Here is a 21554-nt window from a genome sequence, read left to right on the forward strand (position 1 = left end):
CAGGATCCTGTTTCCCTATGGAGCACTGTCCCTGAGAGGGTCAGACAGAGGCAACCCCACACCCATGAGCTGGGTGGGCAGGAGCAGGCAGTAGGTTCAGACCAAAAAGGAAAATCAGTCACTCTGATTTAGTTGAATCCTCTATTTGGTGGGAAAAGTAAAAAACAGTCAACCTAGGCCACGTTAAATGTTTCAAGCATCCCAGTGACCATCAAATCACTTGCTACCCCTGGCTTTTGCCTTCAACATGCTTGTGGGCAGCGATGAACCCAGGAGGGCCAGTCTCCAGCCCCACAAGCGCCCCCTGGTGCTGGGTGCAAGGCAGAAAGAAACACAGCCTCCAGCAGAGCATCTTGGCTGGACTTAACGATGGGCTCCACTAGTGCTCACCCCTATACACCACAGACGCTTAAGGACTTTTCATACCTTCCTGGAAACAAAGTATGCATTGAGAGAGGCCTAGCCACCAATGGCAGATACACTGAACAGGTGTGGCTGCAGCTCCCCTTCTCCACAATGGCCAACATTGACAGCCAACCCTGAAACCTTCTGTGGATGAGTGCAAGTAGGCACTCTGGGAGCCACTGACAATTCACTGGAGCTGTGTCTCCACCTTTCCCGGTTCACATAGAATGGGAGGGCAGATCCCTGTAGGGGTGAACACTCACGCCTCCTTTAATGCACTCACAAGATTTCCGGTTGGCCCGGGATCGTTTCCTCTCCCTCGGCACCACTCGCTGACTGGGCACTTGGGTGGCCGACTTGACGATGCGGTCCATGATCTCATCAGCTGCATCGTCTGTGACATTGGGCGAGTCATCAGTTCCCATAGTCCAGGAACTAGTGGATCCTAAGAATTAAACAGCCAGAGTGCACAACATACTCAGAAGGAAAATACGAAAGATGATGCGCAGCACTATTCCTCCAAGCAACTGAGTTCTTTCAGCAACAGATCACAGGTAAGGCCAGAGTTAGAGCCCCAGAGCTAGTGATAGATCCAGAGGGCTAACCTGTCCCCACTGCAGGGAGCACTCTACCCTGCAGGCCCTGTGACTGCTACCCCACAGGCTCTGATCAAACCCATACACGGGGCACTTATTTCATACCACCCTGTAACACAGCTGTGTTCTTGTCTCTCATTATTATTTAACTCTCCAACCCAGGTGTGTTGTATTTACCTGCCAGGTCCTATGATCATCTGAGGGCAGATGACCCAAGCCACACCCTGCTGCACAGTCATCAATATCTGGTGGTGCACACCCAGTAATGTAGAGACCCACTGAAGGTCTTATTGAGACAGCTCTCTATCCCCGGTTGTATGTGCCTAGTCAATGTCAGCTGACCCTAACTTCTCACTAAGTAGAAAGCAATAGATTTTTATAATACACAGTTTATCTTTGAATTATCTAGCCTTTAATAGACAACTGTAACAGGATTGCCCTCTTTAAACAGCAAAGGGGTTGTTAACTTAAATTTTCTCTGGTACATAAATCTCCTCCCTCAACCACATTTTCTGTAGTTTATAAATTACATATTAAAACAAGTCAGAAGAAAGCATCACCAAAACATGGGTCCCGTGTACAGTCATCCCTCAGTATACAGAGGGATTGGTTCCAGCACCCCCAAATATGTCCAAATCTGTGCATAATCAAGTTCCACAGTCAACCCTGCAGAACTTGAGTTTGCAGCCCTCTATACACATGGGCTTCACATCCTGTAAATACTCTATTTTTGATCTGTATTGTTGGAAAAAATCTGCATATAGGTAGATGTGCTCCATCAAATCCAAGTTGTTCAAAGGTCAACTGCAATGTTAAACAGTTAGAAATTAATGCTAATGTAATATATCGAGAACTACATCTTTGTAATTGATCGGCCTTCTTGTGAAATCTCTTCTATACGATAGTGAATATATGTTGCTACAAGAGGAAAGATGTACAATATGCTCAAAATTGTTAATTTCTACCACCTACACTTCATTTTACAGTAGATGCACAACAACTTCAGAAACCTGTAGGTGAGAATTCTCAGAATCATTGCCTATGGCACAAAAGTACCCCCAGCCTGACTAAAGTATAACACAGGTTAGGGAACTGCCAGCTTTTCCCAACTTGGAGGAAAAAAGGGTTAATAAATAGTTAAAATGTTTGAGTTCTCCCACACTAATTTTTTTAAGTGCTTACAACCACCTGACTGGTAATGAATGAACCAGGAAAAATAGTTATCAATGGAAATGGTTGGGAACAGTGGATCACAGTTCAATGGACTGTGATTTTCGTGTGTGTGTGTGTGTGTGTGTGTGTCTGTGTGTGGATGTGTGTGTTAATTAAAATATTGCTGCAAATACATACTGTGCTATAAAGTAGTCATAATTTCTAATAGTAAAATTCATGACTGAATTAAATACATAAATATTTCACACTTTGCAAAAGGAGAGCCAGGATACCAGGTGCCCTGTCACCTGCATGTACATAAAACCTGTGGCTATAGAACAATGATGTTTTCAAATGGTAAGATTTCTGTTGGCTGGGCACGGTGGCTCACACCTGTAATCTCAGCACTTTGGGAGGCTGAGGCGGGCAGATCACTTGATGTCAGGAGTTCGAGAACAGCCTGGCCAACACAGTGAAACCCCGTCTCTACTAAAAATACAAAAATTCGCTGAGCGTGATGGCGTGCACCTATAGTCCCAGCTACTCAGGAGGCTGAGACAGGAGAATCGCTTGAACCCAGGAGGCAGAAGCTGCAGTGAGCTGAGATCACGCCACTATGTTCCAGCCTGGGTAACAAAGTGAGACTCTGATTTCTGTTATTATTGATACAGGTTTTTTAAAAATTTGTTTTGCTTAGCTTTTATTATTATTATTTTTTAAATGATAGCATACCTACAGCATGGGCACATGCAAGAACAGTAAATTGTACTTTTTGTGCTTATACCCAAGGGAATTTGATCTACTTGCTATTAGGCCAGTTTTTTCAGCATTATAAACCCTTTAAAAAATAGATTCTTTTCAAAAATAAACTGTTGAAATTGCTGCTGAAGGTGTCTGCATTCTCAGAATGGTCGAGGTATTCTAATTGGAAGTAAAAGTCCTTATAATGCCACAGGTTTTAGACTGGGCCTCTGCAGATCCTCTGAACAATGGTCCTCCTCAGAGTAGAGCAATCAATCGTGCAATTGTGTTTTACCCCGCAATTTCCTGTGTTCCCTTTTATCTACTGATGTATAATTCTCTGTCTTACCTTAAAATGCCAAACTACCTTCTAAAAACATGCAAAGCTCAATAAATTGTCTTTGCTCATAATACATTATCAGAGCACTGGGCCAGAAATGAAGGCATCATCTAATCTTCCCTCTGAGAATTACCTATACTTTTCCATCTTACACAACCCTAAGGATCTTCTGTCAATGTAACGTGTCAGGAGATGCTGAAAGGAAACATCTTGCCATAGGTCCAAGATTGTCAAACTCAATTTTATGATGACTTCATTCTCTTAAGACTTCATTCCTGGTTCTACTTTATGTCCGCTCCTCTTGGTTACTTTCCCACTGCCTGATTACCATTTATTTCCATTATTCCTAGTCATGTATACATTCCTCTTCCTGGAATCCTTGCACCCACACCGTAGCCATCAGGGTAATGCTGCACACACATTTTATATACCCAAGGGACCATGTTAGTTAGTAAGTGTTAGCAAGACATTTGAGATGTGGTGGAGAGGATAAAGCATTCTAGACCATAATAGCACACTATCACTTTACTTTTATATTTCTAAAACATGAAAACTGAGATTTGAAAGCACTGAAATTTGTTTTTCCCTTTATAGAAATCTAATCTAAAGAGTCTACAAGGAAAACACTTAAGTCAAAATGGATATTCTACTGTTTTAATGTAAAAAGTTTGCTTTCATTTCTGAAAGATAATTTCTCTGAAGACAGACTTCTGTAGTTGAAGTTATTTCTTCTGGCAGTTTAAAGGTATCATTCCTTTTTTTTCGGGCTTCTATAGTTCCTTTTGAAAATTGAGCCATCATTATTACCATTGCTCCATAGGAGGTAATGTATCTTTCTTTTCTGTTTTCAAGATTTTATCTTTATTTATTTATTTTAGCACTTTGTCTACGGTATGGTTCTCCTTGTACTTACTCTTCTTGGATTTGCTAAGTTTCTTAAATATGTTGGTTGATATTTATCATCAGTTTTGGTAAATTCTCAGCCATCTCTTCAAATCTATTCAATCTCTTCAAATATTGCTTCTGATCCATCTTTTTCCAGTATTCCAATTACACGTTAGACCATTCAACTGTGTGTCCCTCAGATCTTACATTTTATTCTATTCTTTCCATTTTTTCACTATGCTTCTGTTTGTACATTTTCTATTAACCTGCCTTTGAATCCATTTTTCCTCTTTTGCTGTGACCAATCTGTATTAAGCCCATCCAATGAGTTTCTTATTTCAGATATTTTGTAGTTCTGGAATATCCATTTTATTCTTATTTATAGAGTCCAGTTTGCTATTGAAATTATCTATCTTTTTACCCATCTGTCTATGTTTCCTTTTAGTTTTTAACATTTATAATGGTCATTTCAAGTCCTTGACTGTAGATTTCAACATCTGAATCACTTATGGGTCTGCTGCTATTATCTAGTTTTCTTCTTGATTTTCAGTCATATTTTCATATTATTCCTCTGGCTTGTAATTTTTACTGTACTGGACTTTGTGTATAGAAGGACATAGAGACTGAAGACAGCGTTATTTTCCTCCAGAGAGTCTTCTCTCTTCTGTTAACAGACACAGAGAGGTACTGAGCTGGGTTTAGGCCAGACGGCAGCTTTAGTTCACAAGCAGTCCACTTCCCACCTCTCTTTTTCTTGAGGCCAAGAGCAGTGAGTATCTGTTCAAGGTGCTTACTCTAGCCTATCTTTGTCTCCTCAGTTTAAAGACTGCAGGACATCTCCTTCAACCTTTCTAGCCCAGGATCACCCACTGACCTTCCTCCCTCCAACCCCCATTCCGCAGTGCTGCATTTAGCAAATGTCTCATGAGAAAATCATCTGCATTTTGGCCTCCTCTCAATTTCAATCTCTTATACCAGTTCACACAGCTACTACAAATTCTGCTGGCTTCTCTTTCCCATTTGAGTCACTCCATCACCGTAAGCCCAATCCTCAGCTTGTGCCCAGATTTGGCAAATGCTCACAGAGAGGCAATGTCAGCTCACCTCCAATTCTAGTTTGTCTAGCCCTCTTTCCTTTTACAGTTCTATAATGTTTTTTAAAAGAAGGCTTGATTATTTGTATTTCCAGTTGTTGTAGCAGGCGGGTGACTTGTCACTCCGTAACACATGACACATGAAAGCAGACGTCTCCCTTGAGATGGGCATTAATGTGCAGAGAAACTGAACAGCCTCCCATTCTAATCCCTTTCATAGGCCAGCAAAGATGACCGCATGTTGTACAAACCCAGCAACATCTTTTCTCTTCATCCTTTCTGGTCAGGAATAGATGTTTCTTTTCCTTTAAAACTGGTACAACCTGTTTATGTTCCGTTACTGAGATCCACCCCCTAAGAAGGCTTCAACTGCACTCCTCTTGCATCCACCAAGGCACAGGGGCTCAAGACTCCGGCCTGATGGCTGGGGTCACCATGGTGCAGGCATTAATGTTCTCCTTCACATCCCTGTTGGCCATGTTTAGCCTAGCATACAAAGCCTGCAAGAGCTGCTGGGCACAGAGAGGCTCATAACATGGGATGTCTTAGGCCTTTTTGGGTGCCACAGGTGTGGAGGTGAATGGAGGTGAATGGAACGGGACAGGCAGGACAGGCAGAGGAGCGGGCATCCTGAACTGAGGGAGCAGCATGAGAAGAGCAGGGACTCCGGGACATGCAGGGTGCCGAGAAGCGCTGCGGTGACCATGCAGGGTGAAGGAAAGCCAAGCTTGGGAGACAGGACAGGACCTGCCTACAGGAGCCTCCAAGAACAGTGTGAATAGTGTGGGCTTCACCCTGCAGGCAGTGAGGAAACCCAGGAGGGTAAGCGGGTTATCAGGCCAGACCAAGGAAACACGAGGAAACATTCACAGATGTCAAATGCATCTTAATCTCTTCTAATGATAAAAACAAATCTGGAAACTCGAATCTGGCCACCATTTTGAAGTTTCAGTTTTTGTCTCTGCCTAAGGATGTAAAAAAGGGACCAAGAGGGCAGTGCTGTACAGAGGGGTTGGCAACCTCGTCCTGTGTAGTAGATGTTTCAGGCTCTGTGGGTCCTACAGTGTCTGTCACAGTGGCTCAACTCTGCCAAAGTAGCCACAGACACTACACAAATGAGTAAGTATGGCTGTGTCCCAACAAAACTTTATTTCTAGAAGCAGCGGGAAGGCTGGAGTTGGCTTGCAGGTCACAGTCTGCCCGCCCCAGCCCTCCCTCGGGAGATCACCCCCGTAAGGATTCCCTCTGTGTGAAGTGAGGTACTCTCGTGGGAATGTTTGTTTTGGAGATGAAGCTATTGAAGGCGGGTCAGGAAGACGCTAGTGAAGGAATGTGTGTGGTTAGGTTGGCACTGGAGCTGAGGGCCAGTCACAGCCGTGGACCACAGCCTGCCATGGAGACCGGACCCCCCTGGAGTGGCCAACCTGAGAAGACAAGATGAGCCCCAGGCAGCCAGGAGTTACCTCGGCTTACTCGGCTGCGTGTGCGGACGCCCAGCGCGGGGGCGGCGTCCTCCACGGAGGGAGACGACGTTTTCAGCACAGCCTTCATGTTCTCGTGCTCAGCCGCATCCTCCGCGTAGCTCAGACCCTGCGGCTGGCTTGGGGGCGCCGGAGAACTGCCGGAAAACTTGCCGGACTGCAAAACCAAGGGGAAGTTAGCAGGTGAGGGAGACTCCCCAAAAAGACAACTCAAGCTTCTAAAACCCACGGTTGAGGAAAACCTCCTCTCCTCTGTCTTGTTTTGTTTGCAGACACATTCATTACGGCAGTCACTGAAATTGTTAACTAATGACAAAACATCTGTGCCTACAGGAAGATCTAATATGAGACAGAAAAGCCCCCAGCACCCAGAAGGACCATCACCCATTCATCCATCGTAGTGGTCTCTCTCACTCACTCAGATCCCCTCAAAGGGTGGCTGCCAGGACTGGTATTGGTTCTGGGAAGGTCTAAAGCCAAATGTGTTTCTAACACCAAAGCCCTGATACGAGAATTGAAATGAAATATGCATTGTTAACCAAGCATATTGGGCTTTATTTTTTTACTTAGTGCCAGAAAGCAGTTAAATTTTCCTTAAGTGTCACTTACGATGGTAGAATTACAAAAGTGGGATTTAGTCACAGAATTCTAGCATGTTAAGAGTTGGGAAGAAGTCTTCTAGACCTCGTCCCACCTTGCTTTTATGGAAAAGGAAACTGAGGTCCTTCAAGAATACGTGGCTTGCCAGGGACCCCAAAAGAATTAGTGTCAGGGCGCAGAACAGAACAAGACACAGAAATTCATGCTGATTTTCTCTAACCGAACAGAAGGTCAGGACATACATATTTTAAAAGAGGTATGCTGGAATACGATACGTACACAATGCCAAACACCTGGATGAAGAACAAAAAGTCAGATTAACATTTGCAAAGAATAGCTCCACAGATTGCTGGCTTCCTTTGTCACCCAGTGTTTCAGCCATGGCAACAGGGTTGGGGATATATCTGTGGCTTGTAGCATCTACACAGCTCTCTCCTCATTTTCCAGGGCCAATTAGCCCCCTTTGGTCTCTGGTTCTTGCACCTGCATCCAGGGTCTGGTGAGGAGCCCCTGCCATCTACCACTGCATGGACATTGGCCCATGGGAGCCATTAACACGAGCAGAGGAAATGGGCACACATCGGAGGCTGCCTACTGGCTGGGGGCTGAGACTCTAGCCTGGCCCTTGGCCACTGCGCCGCTTCCTCTTTGATTTCAGGCCTCTTCATGTGGTTATTCCGGAATCTAGTTCTCATATTTAAGTTGCCAAAGGAAAATTCTCTGTCTACTTTTCCAGCAGCAGGGAGAGACCTGCTAAACCTGCCACTTGTGACATGGTTACTGATTAGCTAGGCCTCAGGGACAGCTCAGAAAATGCATTTAACCCTTCAGTCCCTGGCACACGTGGCATGATGAGGGCCCCTGTCAGGTGGTTAGTGATCACACAAAAACCAACCAGAAAAATGTCCATGCATTGTTTAAAGCACTGAATGGTGCTGACACTTCATGCTGATTATGTTAGGTTAGACCAGAGCATACATGAGGCGATCAAATGTGGCATTCTTCATGTTCATAAACAGTCATACCTCAACTTCCTCCTCGTCATCAGTCTACCCGAGAGGACAGGACAGGACAGGACAGGACGGAAAAGACAGAAGGGATTCTTAGAAGGCACAGAAGTCAGCAAAAAGATCATCTCAATGGCACATAAAATTCCAAGTAAATAAATTGTCACCACAACCAGGATACATCCTCTTGAGTTGGAAGCTGCCAGGCCCCACCCTCTTGTCCTCATCTGGACACTCCTTGCGTGAACTCCAAGATCACCCGTGACCAGAGAGACTTACAGGGCTCCAGGTCAATCTTCTGGGGCTGTCCCTGAGGTCAACAGTCAGCTTATTCGGTTCCCTGACCAGCACTGACCTCACTTGCAGCTCTGCATCCTGCTAAGAGAGTCCTGCTCTGTGAACCATATGGCAATACTGGCCACATCCTTATGAACCCATCACTGCCTGACAGTCACCAAGGTCTCTCTAAGTGGACTAGCTTCCATTTGCTTGGCTCTGCCTGTCAGCTGCCGGCCCTCCCATCCCATCCCAAGCACAGGATCCCTCCCTGCCCAGGCTGCCGGTCTGGGCTACCACTAGTCCTTCCACATGCAGGCCAGCCAGGACAAGTGGGACAACTGCTCCAGCAGTGTGCTCAGATTACTATCTCCTCAGGAGCATGAAATTAATTCCTTTTTAACATCTCACCTGTTTCTCATGGTGGCCACCTGAACTGACTCTCCGTACTTTTAATTACTTTAGCACTAAACTGCTTTAAGTTACTTTAAATAAAATATCCCTCTTCTAAAATAAATTGAGAGTGAAAAGTCATGTCAATCTCTTGATCATAAATTAAACACACTTTCAATTTAGGAGTGTCCGTGAGGTTACAGGGCCAGGCCAGCAAATCAGATTAAAGTGTTTTGAGAATGAACTACGCTTTTGGAAGTTAAAATGACAAACCACTTCCAGTCCATCACATTCCACACTGCCTCACCCAAATGGCATTGTGACAAGAGACAACAGCCCTGTTCCATTACTCTTTAAAAAAAAATCTTATTTATATAACCTGGGAAGGCTGGCATTTTTCCAGAAATTCACACATGTTCAAGGTGCTACATATATAAAATCTTGGCCCTCTCAACATCCCTAAAAGTAATCATCATTCCCTTTCTATAAAAGAGGAAGCTGGGGTTGAGAGAGGTTAAGGGTCTCTCCCAGGATTACTGCTCCCTCCAACATGGGAGGCCTGGGATTGACCACCCTGGGTTCTCACAGCCCACATCGGGAGTGTGAATGCGGCAGAAAGGCTGTAGTTGCCTCGTGTTGCCTTGTCTGTGTCACCATTTGCTCTAGAGACAACTTTGTACACAGGATGAGGAATTACTTGCTCACTGATTGAGCAAGTAATTACTTGCTCACTTGCCTGGCCTGGCAAGACCCCTGGATGATGAGAAAGGAAGCCTTCTGAATACCCAGAAACAGGGAGAGAAGAAGAGAGGTAGGTACTCAGGAGCTGGTGCTTGGGGGCTGCAGATTTTACCCTCAGACCTCTCATCTCTAAATGCTACCACTTGCATCCTCGTTTTATTCAGCATGTACATTCAACGTGATTTACTACAAACAGTTTTCTTTAAAATCTCTTCTAGCTCCAACTTTCAGGGAGTCTGTGATTCTAAGTCTATATAGTCTGGCTTTGTTTTCAGTGGTGTAAGTTGTGTATATGCCATTTTTAACCAGGTTATGATGTCCTTGGGATATAAGCTTTTCTTTATACTCACATCTTCCTTGGTTTCCCAGGCACTGCTGGGTGCACAATGAGCCCTTAATAATTGAGTTGCAAAAACCCGAGGCTGTACACTTTTCCTTAACGGACAATATCCTAATCTTCCAGCAGAGGGCAATCTTTCTACATGAATGATGCCACTTTGGCCATTAAAAACATGGACCAGGCTGGGAATGATTCCTGATGGAAGCCTGTCCTGTCCAGATTTTAATGGGAATTTAAATATTTTTCAATCAAACTCTAGAAACATTCACCTCTGTTTATGATTGGGAGAGCCAAATGTTTTCAGAGACAGAATTTAAAAATTAGTGGGATCTGTAAAAAAATCTCAAGAATTTAGCAAGAAATTTTGATGTATCCACATAACTATAAGCATATTGGGCTTGTATTTTTCACCCTCCAATGTGTCTCATAGCCACAAAAATAAGCAATCCCTGTTTTTAAACTTTAAAAAATAATACTATGAATAAAATGTGGGCTACAGTTTGCCCTAGTCGATCCAACATGCTTCCTGGGTTGCTGTCCTCCAAGAGGCCAAGGATCCTACTGAACTGAGATTTCAGGAGAGGAGACAGAGGACTCTTGGCTGATGGTACTGGAATTCAGAGCTGCTTGGGTAGGGGGTAGAGCTGTAGAAAGGGCTCCTTCTGCAGAAAAGTGACCTGAGCACTTCCTAAAGGTCTAGAAAATTCCAAGAAAACAAGGAGCTTACGTAAGAGAAATGATTATCCCATGGTTCTTAAAATAACAACAAAATTGGTAAGTTAATGCATTTGGCCTTCCATGTAAGTCAGACCCTCAGGAATGTGGACTTCCAGAGAGCAGTAACCAAGTGCCCTCTGCTTGGCTGACTACATACACACATGTCTGTGCACACAAGGCGGCCTCAGTGAGGTCTTCCTAATTGGTTGTCTTCCTCCCCCCAAAAAAATCTGCCTGACTAGGGTTCAGTTGAAGTGTGTAATTGCCCAGATGATGGCACGCCCTGTGGCTTCATCCTTTCCTCATTCCATTCCCTCTATTGCCAGAAGTCCATGTGCTACTCAAATGCATGCACAGATGGGAGAAATCCATGGGCATCAATCCAAACCATGAAAAAAAAATCACACTCTAGAGTCCTTCAACAAGTTCCAAATATGACCTGTCAATATCAAAAAAGATGACTTTATTATCGTTGAGTCTGTTCAAGAAAGAATAAATAGTGACTAAAGGAGGATTCCCAGAAAATTTCAGCCTTTTGCCTGGAACTGACCTTACAGTAATGGATGAGGTAAGTGAGATACTAGCCTGGTTTTTATGCTTTGTAAAGGCAGATTAAGAACAAGGAACCTGCGCTATGTATCTCCGTTGGTCTCTGGCATCTTCATGTATCCCTTCACACTCCACTTTACTGAGCATCTGTCATCTGAATATGCACTGCCGCCCAAGACCTGGGTGGGTTTGGGGCTGAGACGGGAGAGATGGGGAAAGAGCCCAAGAGCAGGGGAGACATGTAAGTGTGCAGGGGCTCCCCAGGGTGCTACAGGGAAATTCCTACTGGATTCGCTGTCCTCTGGGATCTCTTTCCACCCTGATGTCCCATGATTCAAGGGACTGGCGAGAGCCCATTAGATTATATCTTTGAGCAATCACATCAATTTATTCAGATGCCCAAAATGGGTGGTCCATGTGTCAACTGATTGGTTACATAGCACCGTTATGATGATTAAAATCGTGACTCAATTCCCCAATCAGTACATTTGTCTTTCTATGATAAGTGCCATTATCGTTTATATTTTTCTTGTCTTCACCCAACTTTACCCACATCACAGAGGTAAAAATAGAACCAAACATTTAATGTCATCAGCAACATGCAACACACCAAAATGGGTTCCATGTTCCTATTCTAGCCACACGTTCTGAACTTTACATCTCCTAGGTCCTTGTTTGTTATATAGCAGATTTTCACAGAAATGGTGGAGGAGTACTGTAAGAGCACTTTTTCAAAGAAAGAATTTGTTTTTTTAATAGTCAAAAAAAAAAAAAAAGCACAGCTTTTAACTGTGGGGAGAATTCCCGATTGATCTTACTTTGAAAACGAATGACATAAGGAGAGAAACTGTGTGAAACTCACATCAGTGATCATCTTCCCTCTGGTCTTATTTCTCTCTCTGTGGTTGGCCCGTTTCTGTTTCTGCTGCAAAACCCTTTCCCTGGTTGTGCGATACTCCAGTGCAAATTCACTAATGATCCTGCAGAATTTGTTTATGTTCACTTCCCGAATTGCGTAAGGTGGATGGCCCATAAAGAGTAAAAAGGAGTGGAATCTGCAAGGAAAAAAATAGTAATGGCAATGACTTCAGTTTTCAGAAACAAAAATTACTTGTCTAAAATGTCTCAGTAAGAAACCAGCGTCAGAACTTAAAAAAATAAATACTGCTACTACGACTACTACTACTACTAATAAAGAAACCAACAAGCCACACTCTCAGTAAGAAGACACTGTCCTTCATTCCTGGGGCTTTGAATTTTAAGAGTCTTCCCAAATGAAAATGCAAACAGAAGTTCAACTCACTTTCCCAGTGATGGAGGTTATATCTAGGTGGTAGGACTTCAACAGATGACTTTTTCATTTTGCATACCTGTGTTTTAACATTTTTCTAAAATGGATATATGTAAAACTTTTGTAAGAAAAATGTTAAAATGGTATTTTAGAAAAATATTGCACCCTTTCTAGATTATATGAGAATTGAATAGGAATAAAGAAATGTTGCTTAGAAATTCTTTTAATGAACACTTAAAACTGACATGAACTTATGAATAACATGTTAATCCACAGTTTGTAAACAGATGCTGTTTTCTGAGTAAATACTTTTCAACATTTCTTGCGATATTACATATAATCTTAATTTAATTAGGAAACACCAAAGAAGCAGAAAATAAATTTATTTTACCTACTTAATTTGTAAACAAAAATGATTAGACATTGTTTTAAAATGTTGTAAAAGAAATTACATGAGCAAATAAGTGCCCAATTTTTAGTTATTAGGAAATGAGAAGGAACACAGTAGGAGACAGAGGGAAAGCTTTCTGTGGAGCAAACAATATTATGTAAATGATACCACCATTTATAGACAAAAAATGTTGATCACTCTAATTTGTACAGTTTGAATATGGATTTTTTAAAATAAGGGACACTGGCTTACTCTTTTTGAGAATAATGAAGTAAACATATAACTTATATTTAAAGTAAAGGGTCTAAAAAATGATAGCCAAAACTACATAACTCTTAGAAGAAAACAAAGTAGAAATCTTTATGACTTTGGATTAATGTTTTTAGATATGACAACCAAAGCATAAATGACCAAAGTAGATAAACTGGACTTCATTAAACTTAAAAACCTTTGTGTTTCAAAGGATATTATCAAGACTAAAAAGACAATCTAAAAGATAGGAGAAAATATTTGCAAGTCATGTGTCTAATAAGGGACTTGTGTCAGAATATATAAAGGAATCTTACAACGCAACACTAAAAAGACAAATAAAAAATGGACAAAGGATTTGAATAGACATTTCTCCTAAAAAGATATGCACACAGCCAAGAGATACATGAAAAGCTTCTCAACATCACTAAGGAATGCACATCAGAACCACAAGGAGACACCACATACACCCACCAGGATGGCTGTAATAAAAGAGACAGGCTAGAACAAATGTTAGTGAGGATGTGGAAAAACTGGACCCTTTCCACAGTGCTGGCAGGAACATAAAATGGTTTAGCAGCCATAGAAAATGATCTGGCAGTTCTTCAAAAAGATAAACAGAGTTATTATATGACTTAGCAGTTTTTCTCCTTTGCATAAAAAGAAATGAAAATATGTGTACACACAAAACTTTCTGCATGAAAGTTCATAGGAGCATTATTCATAATAGCTGAAAGTGGAAACAACCCAAATGTCCATGGACAGATAAACTAAATATAGCATTGGATGGATATAATGGATATAATGCATGGATAAACTAAATATAGCATTTCCAAATAAGGCCATGGATGACTGGTCCCATCACCTCTCTGACTTCATCTCTTGTGACTCCAGCTACACTGGACTCCTAGTTATTCCCTGAAAAAGCCCACCTCAGGGCCCCAGACACCATGTGTAGTGTACAGGAGCCCTAGAGTGACACAGAGGTCAAGGAGCTGAAAGCCTGCAGGGCCTGTGGGGAGGGGTGAGGAGGCCACTCCACAGGGTAGGACCATAGGTCTGACAAGGTATCCAGTACCAGCTGTTCCCCATGCCTAGAACGTTTTCCCCACTGACAGCTGCATGGACGGCTCTCACTCATCCCACAGGTCTCTGCCCAAAATACCACCTCCTCCGAGAAGCCTTCCCTGACCACCCTGCGTGAGGTCACTACCTAACCATCTATACTCTTATTTTTTCTTTCTGGCTCTTATTACCACTTGACATTATATAGTAGATATATGATATGATATTAGGATTGGATAGTACAATATAACATCTATTCAAGATCTGTATGCAGGAAGATTTGAAGGGAGAATCCATCAGCCCACAGCTAGTTAACCACTTCACCTCATTCTAATATATTAATGTTCTGAGTCCTACTTTATACATAAATGCAACCCAAGATTCTTTATCCTACACTTTCTAGAGCATTGTTTTTAGATGCACAGGGGATCCAAACTTAACATATAAATTGGAAATGTTATTTAAGCATGTATTTTACAAACAAGGAGAGTAACAACAAACAAGTAAAGGTCTGAAAAAGATCCAGATACACATTTGAAAAGAGAGAGATTATAGTATTCCTTCAGAAGAACAAAAAGGATATGACTTTGAGGCCATAAAACTTTTAAGGAATTTTTTTTCAGTTCAGTTTGTAACTTTTAGAATACATGATATGAAGATCGTACGGTTATGGGCAGGCTGGCCCCCCTAACCAGTACTCCAAAGCACAAGTCAAACATCTTTGATCTGTTCCATCATCTGCCTCTTACTCAAGCCTGCCACTGAGTAGTGTGTCTGGCCCAGAATGGGGAGGGGTGGACTTTGGGCAATGGCACACCAGTCTTGGTGTTTACTTGTCTTCTGCCTGTCTTTCCCCCTTGAATGGCCGTCCATTGCTGTAGTTTGCTAGGCCTCCCAGGAAGGCTTTTGATGTGGTTTGACTGTGTCTCCACCCAAATCTCATCTTAAATTGCAGTTCCCATAATTCCCATGTATCGTTTAGGGACCAGGTAGAGATAATTGAATCATAGGGGCAGTATCCCCCATCCTGTTCTTGTGATAGTGAGTGAGTTCTCACAAAATCTGATGGTTTTATAAGGGCTTTCCCGCTTTGCTCGGCACTTCTCCTTGCTGCCGTTATGTGAAGAAGGACGTGTTTGGTTCCCCTTCCACCGTGATTGTAAGTTTCCTGAGGCCTCCCCAGCGGTGCAGAACTGTGAATCAATTAACCCTCTTTCCTTTATAAATTACCCAGTCTCAGATATGTCTTTATTAGCAGCATGAGAATGGACTAATAACAGTTTTCTTCTCCTCCTCTCCCCTGGTCCCTCTCTGTGCCTTTCACAGTGCAACTGTAGCCTAATGGATCTCCAGGAGTGAGTGGGTGGGTCTGCACATCCAGAGAGTACAAAAGGATAAAAGGAAAGGTTAATATGCATGTTTAAGAATTAAAGACAAAATCCACATGATTATCTCAATAGACACAGAAAAGACTTTCAACAAAATTCAACACCCTTCATGTTAAAAACACTCAATAAACTAGGTATTAAAGGAATATACCTCAAAATATAATAATAAGAGCCATCTATGACAAATCCACAGCCAGTATCATACTGAGTGGGCAAAAGCCGGAAGCGTTCCTCTTGAAAACCAGCACAAGACACGGATGCCCTCTCTCACCACTTACATTCAACATAATGTTGGAAGTTCTGGTCAGGGCAGTCCGGCAAGAGAAATAAAGGGCATTCAAATAGGATGAGAGAAAGTCAAACTATCTTTGCTTGCAAATGACATGATTCTATATCCAGAAAACTCCATCATCTCAGCCCAAAAGCTCCTTCAGCTGATAACTTCAGCAAAGTTCCAGATACAAAATCAATGTACAAAAATCACTAGCTTTCCTATACACCAACAACAGTCAAGCTGAGAGCCAAATCAGAAAGCCAATCTCATTCACAATTGCCACGAAAAGAATAAAATACCTAGGAATACAGCTAACCAGGGAGGTGAAAGATCTCTACAATAAGAATTACAAAACACTGCTCAAAGAAATCAGAGATGACACAAACAAATGGAAAATATCCCATGCTCATGAACTGGAAGAACCAATATTGTTAAAATGGCCATACTGCCCAAAGCAGTTTACAGATTCAATGCTATTCCTATCAAACTACCAAAGACATTCTTCACAAAACTAGAAAAAAACTTTTAAAATTCATATGGGACAAAAAAAGAGCCTGGATTACCAAGGCAATCCTAAGCAAAAAGAACAAAGCTGGAGGCATCACACTACCCAACTTTATAAGACAGGGCTACAGTAATTGCAACAGCTTGGTACTAGTACAAAAACAGACCCATATACCAACGGAACAGAATAGAAAGCCAGAAATAAGGTTGCACACCTATGACTATCTGATCTTTGACAAAGCTGACAAAACAAGCAATGGGGAAAAGACTCTCTATTCAATAGATGGTGCTGGGATAACTGGCGAGTCAAATGCTGAAGATTGGACCCCTTCCTTACACTACATACAAAAGTCATCTCTAGATGGATTAAAGACTTAAATGTAAAACCCAAAACTCTAAAAACCCTAGAAGATAACCTAGGCAATACCATCCTGGACATAGGAACAGGCTGACAAAGATACCAAAAGCAATCACAACAAAAGCAAAAATTGACTAATGGGATCTAATTAAATTTAAGAGGTTCTGCACAGCAAAGGAAACTATCAACAGAGTAAACAGACAACACTATGCATCTGACAAAGGTCTAATGTCAAGCATCTTCAAGGAACTTAAACAAATGTACAAGAGAAAAATGAACAACCCCACTAAAAGTGGGCAAAGGACATGAACAGACACTTTTTTTTTTTTTTTTTTTGAGATGGAGTATCACTGTCACCCAGACTGGAATGCAGTGGCACCATCTCGGCTCACTGCAAGCTCCGCCTCCCAGGTTCACGCCATTCTCCTGTCTCAGCCTCCCGAATAGCTGGGACTACAGGCGCCCGCCATCACGCCCGGCTAATTTTTTGTATTTTTAGTACAGACGGGGTTTCACCATGTTAGCCAGGATGATCTGGATCTCCTGACCTCGTGATCCGCCCGCCTCGGCCCCCCAAAGTGCTGAGATTACAGGCTTGAGCCACCGCGCCCGGCCCTGAACTGACACTTTTTAAAAGAAGACATACATATGACCAACAAGAATACAAAAAAAAAGCTCAACATCACTGATCACTAGAGAAATGCAAATCTAAACCACAATGATACACCATCTCACATCAGTCAAAATGGTTACTAAAACGTCAAAAAATAACAGATGTTGGTGAGGTTGTGGGAAAAAAGGAACACTTACACACCGTTGGAGTAAATTAATTCAACCATTGTGGAAAGCAGTATGGTGATTCTTCAAAGAGCTAAAAGCAGAACTTCCATTCGACCCAGCAATCCCATTACTGGGTATATGCCCAGAGGAATATGAATTATTCTACCACAAAGACACACGCACACGAATGTTCACTGTAGCACTAATCACAATAGCAAAGACATGAAATCAACCTCAATGCCCATCAATAACAGATTGGATAAAGAAAATGTGGTACATATGCACCATGAAACACTATACATCCATAAGAAAGAACGAGATCATGTCTTTTGTGAGAACATGGATGGAGCTGGAGGCCCTTATCCTTAGCAAACCAACACAGGAACAGAAAACCAAATATCGCATGCTCTCATTTATAAATGGGAGCTAAATTATAAGAACTTATGGACACAAAGAAGGAAACAACAGACATGGGGTCTACATGAGGGTGGAGGGTGGGAGGAGGGAGAGGAGCAGAAAAGAGAACTATTGGATACTGGGCTTAATACCTGGGTGATGAAATAATCTGTACCACAACCCCCCATGACACGCGTTTACCATGTAACAAACCTTCACATGTACCCCTGAATCTAAAATAAAAGCTAAAACAAATGCAGGTTTGAACATCCAAAACAAAATTTTCTTAGCCAGGAAACAGTTTTGAAAACTAGGTTTTACCTAAAGAGACAGCTTTTTGAAACTTTTTTATCTGAAGTCAAAATATAAGCATTTAGGCTCATTTGCATGACTAAGATGATCCCACTGGTTACCAGCTATAAGGCCCTGAACTAGGGTTCTTCTCCTTTGTGTGCCTCAGTTTCTCAATGTGTTAAGTTAAAAAAAAAAAATCACAGCTGTCCTCAGCTATGATCCTGAGGACTGTTGGTGCGAGAGGGAGGGAAAAACGAGGCACAGTCCTTGGGGCTCTCAGTCCTCCATCTCAATTTCAACAAGAGAGTCCTGCTTTAATCAGTTCTACATGCAGGGCTCCAGCTAAAGACTTCATTTGAACCCAGGGTTCTACGGTTTAGATAGTTTGGATTGGCCACTTCCTGGTACCACTTCCCTTTAGTCACGCCCCTTTTACTACCCACACCAAAACCACAGTGAACTTCTGGCTCCTCCTGGTCATCCACAATGGGATGTAGACAGGTGAGGCGGGAGCAGCCATCATCTGGGTGACCAGCTTACCGAGGAGAATGGGACAATCAGAGCAAACACTTTATACCTTAAGAAATAGACATACCACCAAACTGAGTTTTTAATCTGTCTGGGATAAAATGGTTAACGTAACCAAGCTCAATAGCTTTATAAAATGCTCAAAAAATTACTCCAACTTCATGACATTCCAAATAATAGTTGGTGTTCTCTCTCTCTCTCTCCCTCTCTTTCTCTCTCTCTCTGTGTGTGTGTATGTGTGTGTATGTGTGTGTGTGTGTGTTTTAAATGGGGAATTGCTTGCGTAATACAAAGCACAGAGGGCCAAACCAGGTCACATTCCCTGCCTCTTTGATTTCAGTAAGAAATCTGACAAAATCTCTTAAAAGTTCCCTTGAGGAAGGAAGGACAGCCAGAAGGTCTAGATAGAGTACAGTCAGGGAGATTTATAGTTGAACAATTAAATTCCAAATGAACTGATTAACAGATAGTTGTCAACCTGGAAGGAAGATTCTGCTCCTTATTTTTGTCCTGTCCAACATTTAAAAACTACTTGCCATTTTCTCAGTGGTCTGGATGAAGACCCTGTGAGCATGATTATCAAAGCAGAAACTGACACAAGCTGGGAGAGGGTTCACGTGCAGATAAAAGTATCAGGTTTTTAAAAAGTTCTGTATAGGCTTAAGAAAGGTGAAAGAAGGAGATGAGGAAAGAAGGGAAAGGCAGGGAGGGAGGGAGGAAGGAAGAATGGGTGAGGGCCCCTCAACTGTGTTCTGTGACAAAGCAAAGGAGAAGAGAGTGGTAGCCATGGTAGGAAAGGCCCTGGCCTGGGAAGTTAGAAGATCCGGGTTCTAGTCTTCGGGCTGCCACTGCTTTCTGGTGGCACAGCCCTGGACAGCCATGGGTAGTTCCAGACCCCATTCTCCTTGTGCGAAAAACAAGGTCGGACACCTCACTGCCGTGTCTCCACGGTCTTCTGGGATCCTGTGACTCTGAGGAGGGCTGGTCTAGAGGACGGTGCTGTGATGGAGCCTGGACCTCACTCAGGTAGGCTGTAGCATACAGCAGCTGTTGGAGGATCCATTACTGGAAGGTCCTCTGAAGGCCAGCTGCAGATCAGGTAAAAGAGGAACTTTTCTAACAAAGAGAGTTGCCTTGAAAGGGAGTGTCCTCTCTGTAGGTAAATTCTTCCAGCAGACCCAGAGATGCAGGGTTCAATTTGTTAGGAATCTTACAGATGCAGTTCCTGATAGGTAGGATTTTTGGATCAAATTATTTCTGAGATTCCTTCCAACTCTGAGATTTGATGGCATTATATTATTGTGTAAGAAAAATTAATTAGCCATGAAACTGTTAAACATCTGTATCATCAGTGTACTTGCTATGTACCAAGAATGTGCAAAAATCTGTAAATTTAACCATCAGCTCTTAATTTGCAGCACAAATTTTTCAATATGCTACTGTACTGATTTTCTATAAGTTCCTCAATCCACTTACCTGTTGATTATCCTTCTATGGACAATCTTTAAAATTATAATTCGCTCTGCACAGTCTTTCAGGAACTCTGACATCCGTTGTTTTAAAACTGGTTTCATTTCATGTTTTGCAATTGCCTTGAGGTGATCCCATGAAGCCTTGCATCTTCTCTCCATCTGACATAAATTATCCTGAAGTTGATCAAAGTCAACCTGAAAATCAGAGCGAGAACATTGCAAACACACTGAAACCGCCAGACACCAACCTGAATTGGGAGACCAAACTGCCTCTGGGGAGAAACAAACATCAAAACCAAATTCACATCTTGAAATACAAACATATTTACAGGCTAAAAATTATTCACATGTGTATTTGTCATTATCTTGACATCCCATTATTTAGTGATAAAACTGTTCTCCAAATGAACTCAATACATGTGTCGCCTTTTTTGGCCATATTTGGAAATAAATCTTTGGGAACTGTAAATTAAAACATGCTATCAAGGAACCCTAGTACAAGATGAACTAAGATGTCTCATAAATTTTTTCAGAGCACTCTTATTCTTCAGCGATAATATTTCTCTTAAAGTTGAGAAATGCACCCTAGTCCGACGAGGATGGCTCTGCTATGCTGGGGACCAACTAATGGGCAACCACCTTCTCTTCGTGATGATCTCCTTTATAGTGTGAGTGACAAGTTGTTTTATTCACCTACCCACTCACTCATTCCACCAACACTCACGGAGAAACTACACCAGTCCCTAAGCCAGGCACTGAACATAAACACAAATGCTGAATGAGACAACTTCCTGTTCTCAAGGAGGCTGACTGTACACACAGGCGATTCCCAAACTCTGAAGGACACATAGCCCCCACCAGGCCCGTGTGTGTGCCTGTGTGTGGGTGTGAGGGTTGCCAGCAGATGCACCTCACACATGCAAGGGACAGATGTGACGGAGCGCTGGCTGTGAATTCAGGGATGTGCAGACAGGCTGGATTGCCTGAAGGAGGCTGAGATGAGGTTTTCTAAGGTGATGATTTTATAGAGTTTCTAGGCTAAAAATTACATAAATCAGAGAGATTTTTAGTCATGAAAAAAATACATCAGAGGGCCACATTTAATAGAGGGATGGGGAAAGAAATTGAGAAGGACGAGAGCGGAGGAAGAAATAGATAAATAAGTGGGTGAGCTGACAGGAGGGGACTGAGGTGGATGGAAAGTAGCTAAGATGGAAAAGGCTGTGTCCAGCAAGCAAAAGCCAGAG

The 21554-nt window shown here is 42.4% G+C and overlaps 1 protein-coding gene across 1 annotated transcript in view; it reads right to left on the reverse strand.

The window, feature by feature from the left end:
• FHOD3 (formin homology 2 domain containing 3) overlaps positions 1 to 21554 on the reverse strand; it is a 237779-nt gene that overhangs the window by 10074 nt on the left and 206151 nt on the right. The window contains exons 17-20 of the mRNA XM_011986117.1: positions 20312 to 20502; positions 12180 to 12372; positions 6677 to 6851; positions 689 to 850 (exon numbers count right to left, since the gene is read on the reverse strand). Of these exons, the coding sequence (XP_011841507.1) occupies positions 689 to 850; positions 6677 to 6851; positions 12180 to 12372; positions 20312 to 20502 (721 nt within the window). The remainder of the gene's footprint in view (positions 1 to 688; positions 851 to 6676; positions 6852 to 12179; positions 12373 to 20311; positions 20503 to 21554) is intronic.

The sequence above is a fragment of the Mandrillus leucophaeus genome, unplaced genomic scaffold (assembly GCF_000951045.1).
Source record: "Mandrillus leucophaeus isolate KB7577 unplaced genomic scaffold, Mleu.le_1.0 Scaffold294, whole genome shotgun sequence".
In the NCBI taxonomy this organism is placed as follows: Eukaryota; Metazoa; Chordata; class Mammalia; order Primates; family Cercopithecidae; genus Mandrillus; species Mandrillus leucophaeus.